This window comes from Tupaia chinensis, unplaced genomic scaffold, assembly GCF_000334495.1.
Source record: "Tupaia chinensis unplaced genomic scaffold, TupChi_1.0 Scaffold000056_1, whole genome shotgun sequence".
NCBI lineage: Eukaryota > Metazoa > Chordata > Mammalia > Scandentia > Tupaiidae > Tupaia > Tupaia belangeri.
Window position 1 is genome coordinate 1,397,926 of NW_006159514.1, and position 9,443 is coordinate 1,407,368.

At 37.5% G+C, this 9,443-nt stretch overlaps 1 protein-coding gene and 1 non-coding gene across 4 annotated transcripts in view; both read left to right on the forward strand.

The window, feature by feature from the left end:
- METTL8 (methyltransferase 8, tRNA N3-cytidine) overlaps window positions 1–9,443 on the forward strand; it is a 135,141-nt gene that overhangs the window by 79,611 nt on the left and 46,087 nt on the right. For all 3 annotated transcript variants that reach the window (XM_014592095.2, XM_014592089.2, XM_014592097.2), the window contains exon 5: window positions 8,443–8,813. In XM_014592095.2, the coding sequence (XP_014447581.1) occupies window positions 8,443–8,813 (371 nt within the window). The remainder of the gene's footprint in view (window positions 1–8,442; window positions 8,814–9,443) is intronic.
- Window positions 1,724–1,937, forward strand: LOC114009843 (small nucleolar RNA U3). Its single transcript, XR_003551239.1, has one exon. It is a non-coding gene; the product is annotated as a small nucleolar RNA U3 (small nucleolar RNA).

Here is a 9,443-nt window from a genome sequence, read left to right on the forward strand (position 1 = left end):
CATCTCCCAGGGGAGATGGCCATGCCACAATCCTTTCTCCTCCATTCTCCTCTAAGGATCTTGGGCATGCACACATATGTGCCCAGCATGAGTTTCAAGCTGCTGAGTCCAGGATCAAATCACGGTCCATCACATGGGAGTCCAGCACCTCAACCACTATGCCACCTGGTGGCCCCCAGAAATGCACTTTTAATTTCATAACTTTAAAAGTTTATTTTTATTAGACAATGAACTTTATCAGTGACATGTGGGAATTTCCAAATTTAAGAGCTCAGGTATTTGTGTAATTGATGTGCAAAAATAACTCTAAATTGCTTTTTGTTACATGGCAACTTGAGATCAATTTTTTTTTTCTTTGTTTTAGGTTTTTGTTTTTTGTTTTTTTACCATAGGGTGCGTGCAATCACTGGAAAGAGACCAAGAGAGAAGGAAAGTGAGAAATCACCCCCCCCCCAGGGGGGATGGCCACACCTCAGTCCTTTCTCCTCCACTCACCCCTCAGGATTTGGGGCATGCATACATGCTTGGCATGTTTTTCAAGCCACTGGGTCTGGTACTCAAACTGCAGTCATCCATGTGAGATCCACTGCCTTAACACCATGCCACCTGTTGGCCTTGAAATAAATTTTTATAATTTATATTAATCATATCATATATGTCAAATACAGAAATGGTTTAATTCAGTTTCTTAGTTATGATATTGAGTGTGATTCAGAGTGAATTCTGAATTTTAGAATATGGGTAGTATACTATATTCCTTCTTTCTTTCAGCAGTATTAAATTTAATAAGTGAATAATTGAGCAGTTGTTTCATCTGGCTATGGTTAAACAGATCACTATGTTCCTTTTACTGCCACTAGCACAGAGTAATTAACTCTGAAATCAGCAACCTAGGAAAACAAAAACTATTCCTCCAAGAAAAATATATAAGTAATACATCTGTTTATAAGAGCAGTTAGACAAGGTCAAATCGGGGCAATCCCTACACTATATTCTTTTATCATTATTGACCCGAAGTTGTAGTGCATTAGCTATAGGCTGAGACTAAATTTTTCACTCGTGGTCAAGAGAAGTAACACCTCCTTTTCCCTATTATCACAGATACTCTTGCAATTCAGAAAATTAAATCATACACTGAAGATGTTTGTTGACTCTTAATCATAATTCTGATGAGTTTGATTGAGCTCTTGTGAGGTCTCAGAAGCTACCATATATTACTGGTAACTATGGAGTTGTCAATACTGACTAGAGATACACAGGGTCCTCAGAAAGTTTGTGAAAAAAAATTGAAATAAAAATAAAACTTGGGGCCAGCAGGTGGTGTGGTGGTTAAGGGCACTGGACTCTGACATGGCCAACTGTGGTTCAAGTCCCGGACCAGGTGGCTTGCTTTTTTACTTTCTTTCTCTCTCCCTCACTCTTACTCTCTCGCTCTCTTTCTCTCTTTCTCTTCCTGTTCCTCTCTGGTCAAATTAAAATAAGTAAATAAAGGTAAATAAGATAATTTTTAAAAAATAATTTTAAAAATATAAAACTTCAGGGGCTGGTAAGTGGCATAGTGGTTAAGGGCACTGGACTCCCACATGGCTGACTGTGGTCTGCGTCCCAGACCTGGTGGCTTGCTCTCTCACTTTTCCCCTCTCTTTCTCTTAATCTGTCCCTCTCCAGTCAAATATAAATAAATAAAGTTAAATAAAATAATTCTTTAAAAAATAAAACTTTAAAGACTATACTTTCAGTGATCATTTCTATAGTCTGTTACTAGAGAAGATTCTCTGATTGTGTAGAGCACTGAAAACCATGGGGAAGAGGCATAGCGTTCTCTTCTGAGCATGAAGTTGGCACTTGGTGTTGATTTTTATAATTTCATTTACTGTTGATGATCATTCTTCTCTCCCAGCAGAAGAGTAAGAGGGAGAGAATGCAGTCTGAGTAGAAAAAAGAAAGAAAGAAAATAAATAAATAAATAAATATTTATTTCTTAACATAAGGTCCATCAAGTTGAAGACGCTCTTGTGATGATACCAGCCATTTAGTCCATCCTTAAAGAATTGAGGTTCCTAGGAATTTGACCATATCAATACAGTTTATTTACATTATTATTGGAAAAAATACAGATTTCCTTTAAAGAACTTTTAAGATTAGGAAACAAAAAGAAGTCAGAAAGAGCCAAATCAAGAGCATAAGGTGGATACCAATGAGTTCCCATCAAAAGTCTCATAAATTAGCCTTGTTTGATGAGAGAAAACAGCCAGAACATTGCTATGGTGGAGAAGGACCCTCTGGTGAAGCTTTAGCAGGGTTTTGTTTTTTTGTTTGTTTTTTTGTTTTTCCAAAGTTTTAGCAAACTTTCTCAAGACACTCATAAATAAGTAAATGTTATCATTGTTTGGGCTTCTATAACGTTGCAAACAGAATGCCTTGAGGGTCTCAAAAAGCTGTTGCCATGACCTTTATTCTTGAGAAATCTGCTTCTGCTTTGACTGGACCACTTCCACTCTTGGCAGCAATTGATTTGATTGTACTTTGTTATCTGGATCCTACTGGTATACCCATGTAGCATCTCCTCTTAGAGTTTTTGAAGTATCTTGATCTCACCTGATGAAAATTTCTTCTAAAAGCTCTGCTCTTTTCTGCAGCTGATCTGGCTGGGCATAAGAGTTTGGGCACCCATTGAGCAGAAAGTTTGTTCAACTTTAATTTTTCAGTAAAAATTGTGTAAGCTGAACCAATTGAGAGGTTTATGGTGTTGGCTATTGTTACTGCTCTTAATTGTCAGTCCTCTTCAATTAGCACATGAACAAGATTAATTTTTACCTTACCAATTGATGTGGATGATCTACTATTGGCTGGCATCATCTTAAACATTCTCATTTCTTCCTAAAATGAGTTACCCATTCGTAAATGACTGATTCCTTTGGACATTGTCCTCATACATTTTTTTTAAAAAACTCATCAGTGATTTCACCATTCTTCTATCCAAACTTCACCATAAATTAGATCTTTGTTCTTGCTTCAATTTCAGCAGAATTCATGTTGCTCTGACAGGGGCTCTTTTTAAACTGATGTCTTATCCTTCATTGTACTTCAAACTAAGATCCTGTTCAAATGTAACAAATTAGCATGAGTTTATTTTGGTGCAAAATATTTTGTAATCCAGTCATACTTTTTCCTAATATATATTTTCCATATGTTTTTTTGATGACTCCTTGTACTGCTGAAGGTACAATTTTAGAAAGCCAGCAGATATATGGTGGTTAAGGCGCTGAACTCCCACATGGCTGACCACTATTGGAGTCCCAGACCCGCTGGCTTAAAAATCACTGGATACATGTGCATGTGTGGCAAAAATCCCAAGAGGAGAATGGAGGAGAAGGGATTGTGGCATATCCATCTTTTCTGAGGAATTATTTCTCACCTTCCCTTTCTCTGTCTCTCTCCCAGGAATCCATGAACCCTATGGTAAAAACTTAAAAGGAAAACAATACAAAACAAAACAAAAAAAAACCTTTCAACCCACTGGTGCCCCTTCTCTCTTTTGCTTCTATTTCCTAAACCCCTCTATCATAGAGCATTTTATGTTCTGACTGCTCATCATAATTTCTCCATATAACTTTACATGTTAGTATTTTATATTACTCAAAGAATGGAATATTTCTGATCTGTTTTAGTGAACTCCAATTGGCATTATTTTTAAAATTTACTTATACTGATTGTATATCACACTGAGGTTTTGATTTCAAGTTGGTGTCTCATAATTGAGAGGAAGATAAGAACAAGAAAAACAGATGACTTTTAGAGAGAATTTAGAGTGGGATAATATTGACTTTGAATTAAAAATTCAGTGTTGTGTAGTTAGTAAGAGCACAGGCTTTAGAGCTTGACAGAATTGGTCCCAATCCTGACTCTGCTCTTACTAGCTGAGTGACCTTGGAGAAATGTTTAAATCACCAAACACCCCCCACAGGGCTTCAATTTCTTTACCCATGAATTGGAATAACATTGTCTATATGAGATATATTAGGATTAAATGGGGGGGGGGAATCCAAGCAAAGTATTTGACTTTAATGCCTGGCACATAACAAATACCCAGTGTATATCAATAGTGTTATTGTGGGATAACAGTGTTATTGTAGACGCATGACCATTCCCCCCCACCCTGGGGGGGTAATTTCTCACTTTCTGTCTCTGTCTCTTCAGCAAGCACACATGCCCTATAGCCAAAATTTCTCTTTAAAATAAATAAATAATTAAATATTGTATAGTCTTGGCTTGAATTCTAATACTTGGTATGTTTGGTACCTGAATCAGATTGTAGTCACATTACTATAGATTCATTTTCTTTATAAACTGTAAAAATTAAAACAGTTATTCAAGTTCATGTTTAAAGCAAGATTTTGTTGTTTGTAGAACTGATAATGTTTATTATCCTCCATAAATTCACACTGCAGGCAGCCACATGGGATCCTGCTCCCAGGCATTGCACTTAACCCTGCATTTCAAGGCGAGTTCCTCTTAATATAATTATCCTTTATTTTAGAATTGTTACATGGTTACCCTGTTTTGACCTGCATGGTTTGCTTGGTCGTTCCCATGTTGTTGGACATTTGGATTATTTTCCACTTTTTCCTATCTAAATAGAATTGCTATGTACATCTTTTTATCAGGTTACTCCCCTGCTCCCCCCAACCCTACCTCAAATAAATTCCTAGGGGAATATTCTGATGAATTAATCAAGGTACTTTTTATATTTGTATTATATTCTATTTACTTGTAATTAGGCTCAACCTCACTTCACAAGTTGCCTGCTATTGGAAACCCAAATACTAGAGATTTGACTAAATGTAGGTCTGCTAGGTGGCTGTTTTATATTGGTAAGAAATCTTTTACTTCCACGCATTATTTACAAAGAGCATTTTTTTTTTTTTTTTGAGATTTTAACTTTGTTTTCTTTATTCCTAATAGAGCACATGCACAAGTGGTGAAAGTGAGCTAGGGAGATGTGCGTTGGATCTGGTCATGCCACAGTTCCCTTCCTCGGTCTTTCAGCCTTTCAGATATTGGGCACTGGTGTATGTCCTATATTACAAAGAGAATTATTAGGGTAAAGGAAGAAAAGAAAGTTCTAGAAGACCCTAGAGAAATCTGAGTTTTTTAATTTCTCCTGAGTATGATTTTCAGAATGTTGTTTTGTTTTCTTACACAGTTAATCAGGTGTACTTAGGTTTTTAAAAGTAGAACTAGAACTATTTTAAAGATAAATATACATTTTTGGGGCTGGCAGGTGGTATGGTGGTTAAGGGCACTGGACTCCCACATGGCCGACCACGGTTTGAGTCCCAGACCTGGTGGCTTGCTTTCTCACTTTCTCTCTCTCTCTCACTCTCACTCTGTCCCTCTCTTGTCAAATTAAAATAAATAAATAAATAAAATTCCTTTAAGAAAAGATAAATATACATTTTTAGGCTAACCATAAACAGGCTTCCTTCCATTAGTGCAGATGTGAGCATACTTTGGACTTAATGTCACATAGTTCTTTTGTTACAGAGATCCACTTTCATTTCTTAAACCTGAAATACAGATGGGAGATGGGAGTTTCTGTCTTTATGGCAGTCCTGCTACCAGATATAAGTCAGCCTGATGGGAAGGAAGTCTTGTGACCAGATGGGTGGAGATCCATGGTACAAAGCCATAAAGATAAAATGGAGAGTGGAAAGGAAAACTAAAAGGAACTTCAGCACAGAGCTCTATTATAAAGATAAACTTGACTACAGGCCACTGCTTATTCTGAGGGTAGGCGGTTCTTTACAATTCTGAAGGAAATGAGTCCTTTAGGTTCAGCTTTAGTTTATTTTGGAACAGATAATAAATTTACATGGATTGAAATGCAAATAAAATTACTTCTTCAAACTTGGTTCCTTGGACACCTTTTTAGTCACCTAGAAGCAAGCAGTATTGTTAGTTATTTGATTATCCTTCCAGAATAATTTTGTACATATACTAGTATATACATATATGTACATGTATACATATGTTTCTGTGTGTGCACATACATGTATTTTTCTTCTTTTAATGAATGTTTGCATAATAAAAACACTTTTCTACACTTTGATTTTTCACCTAATACTAAGATCTTAGATATTATTCTGTATCCATAGAAAGTTTTTTTCCTTCTTTGGAATGGAAATGCCATGTTGTTTACATTGGGTAGAAGTAATTACTTAATCCATGGATTAAGTCTAGGGATTCGTTCTTTTACATAATAGCACTCAAGATATGTTTGTTGAATGAATGAGGAAGGAACTGAATTATTCTATTAATATAAGGTACAGCTAAAAAGAAGCAGAAAGTAAGAATTGCCTGAAGCCCTGAGACTATTGACCTAACTGACCCTGATCCTAGGATCCAAGGATGACACAAAATGTGTACCTGTTTTAAGAAGGCATCAGGGGGCTGGCAGGTGGCGTGGTGATTCAGGTGCTGGATTCCCATATGGCCAACCATGGTTCAAGTCCTAGGCCTGGTGACTTGCTTTCTCACTTTGCCTATCTCTGTCTCTTTCTGGTCAAATTAAAAAAAATAATAGTAAATAAAAATAAAATTAAAAATTTTAAAAAAGAAAAGAAAAGAAAAAGGCATCACAAATTCTTTTAAGACTTTAGAAATCTCCAGGAGTCAGGAGATGTGGTTCTGTTCCTGTTATGACAGGCTCTCAGACCCAGAACAAGTTGGTTCAGCTCTTTTATTCAAATGCAAAAAGGGGGTCAGACTAGATTTTAATGGAATTTTCTAGCTATAAAATTATGTTGTTTATAATCCTGTAGTTCCTTGTCTGATCAGACTGGAATTTACATATTTGTCATGTTGAAACTATATTTGTAGAGACAAAACAATAAGGTGTCTTTTCTCTGCTGTAATAAGGAGCCACACAGGTTATTGGTAAAATATAAGTGTTAAGGTTTCAAGATTAGGTCCAGTCTTAGTGGCGCAAGTTGAAGGGCACTGCTGCATGGTAGCTAAGGCTGTATAGGAGGCCTGGATTCAATTCCCAGCTCAACCTAATGGACCAGGTGTGGTGGCACGCACCTATGATCCTAGCTATGTGGGAGCGTGAGGCAGGAGGGACTGCCATCTGGCAAAATCTTGTCAAGAATACCTACTCTGTCTCCTCCCATTCTCTCATTTAAAAGAAAAGAAAAGAAAAAAACCAGTGTTGGTGGCGTAGGTAGTGGTAGACTGAACTATAGTGCTGGAAGCCACATAGTGGATTGTATTTCCCACAAATTAAGTAAACCTGAAAACACTCTGAGCCCAGACATGCCCATGAACCTGACAAACTAGGGCGCCAGGGAAAGGGAATCACAGCATGACTACCTCATCAAACTTACCTCGCTTTCTTGAATAGAATAAACTTGAAAAAACAGATTCTAAGATTAAACTGTAGAAAGTAGTTTACACAAATTTATTGGCCAAACTATTAAGACATAAATAGGTTTATGAGAGTGGGACTAAGCATTCCATACATTGGGACCAGCAGGTGATGTGGTGGTTGGGGTGCCGGACTCCCACATGGCTGATCCTGGTTCAAGTACTGGACCTGGAAGTTTGCTTTCTCTCCCTTCTCTTTCTCTCTCTGTCTTTCTCTGGTGAGCCTACATTCCCTATAGCAATTTTTAAAAAATAATATAGATAAAATTAGATAAATCTTTTTTTTTTTTTTTGGAGAGATTTTTGCTATAGGGCGCGTGCGTTTGCCAGACTGACGGAGAGAGATATTAGAGACAGAAAGCGAGAAATCATCCCCCCAGGAGGGATGGTCATACCACAATCCCTTCGCCTCCATTCTCCTCTCGGGATCTTGGGCACGCACGCACACTCGCCCGGCGTGAGTTTTAAGCCACCGGGTCCAGGACGCAAACCGCGGTCGACTACATGGGAGTCCAGTGACATAGCCATTACGCTAACTGCTGGTTCCCTAGATAAATCTTTTTAAAAATAATCCCACACATTCATACTTTTTGAGAGAATTAAACTGCCATCTTTTTTTTTTTTTTTTTTTTTTTTTCTATAGGGCTTGTACGCTCTCCAGAAAGAGACAGAGAGAAAGAAAGCGAGAAATCACCCCCCAGGGGGATGGCCATGCTGCAATTCCTTCTCCTCCATTGTCCTCTCGGGATCTTGGGCACACTGGGTCTGGGACTTGAACTGCGGTTGACTACACGGGAGTCCAGGGACATAGCCATTACACCAACGTCTGATCCCATAAACTGCTATCATTTTAACCTTTTAGTAGCTAAATAAAAATTATTTTAATATTAAAGTCATTTAGTAGTCATCATAATTGTTATAAATGATAACTAACATGTAAGAAATAATATTAGAATAGTAGCTAATCATAATATAATTCATAATAAAATACATTTTATTTTCTCTTCATTTTAGTTAAGTATGAGAATGAAGCCAGTAAATACTGGGACACATTTTACAAGATTCATAAGAATAAGTTTTTTAAGGACCGTAATTGGCTGTTGAGGGAATTTCCTGAAATTCTTCCACTTGATCAAAAAACTAAAGAGAAGACTGGAGAATCATCATGGGATCATATGAAAACTAACGCTGCAAATTGCTTCTCGAGAATGTATTGCCCACCTATGACTGAAGGAGAGAATCACTGTAAGAAAAGTTCTGACTCCTCAGATGGTCAAAGCAACACAAGACCTGATTTTTCCAACCTACACTTTGAAGGACACAGAAAAGGACCTCTGAAGACTGAGTTGTTTCCTGGTAGCAATGCCATTTTCAGAATACTAGAGGTATTTTATTCAAGGGAAAAAGATGAGTAATGACAAATACTTCTTACAAGTCTCACATTGGGGCCAGCAAGTGGTGAGGTAGTTAAGGCACTCACCTGGCCAACTGCGGATCAAGTCCCAAACCTTCTGAGTTGAAGGTCCCATACATGTGCGTGTGTGCAAAATAAATAAGTAAATAAATAAATAAACTAGGAGAATGGAGGAGAAGGGATTGTGGAGTGGCAATCGGCCCAGGGGGTGATTTGTCACATTATCTTTCACTCTTTCTCTGTGATGAGTGCACATGCCCTGGGGCAAGAACCTTAAAAAAAAAAAGCCATACTGTTTCATTAAAGGTCCATGTTTTTTAGATGGAAAATTATCAGATCTAACTAAATAAATCTTTGGTATGTTTTTATGAATAAGTAATATTTCAGGGACTCATATCTTTAATCATTCAAGTTATAGTGCAGATTTAAATTTCATTTTCATTGCTTTTTTTCTTTTGAGAGGTTTTTGCTATAGGGCGTGTACACTCTCCAGAGAGACAGAGAGAGACAGAAAGCGAGAAATCACCTCCTGTGGGGGATGGCCACGCCGCAATCCCTTCTCCTCCATTCTCCTCTCAGGATCTTGGGCACGCACACAGAC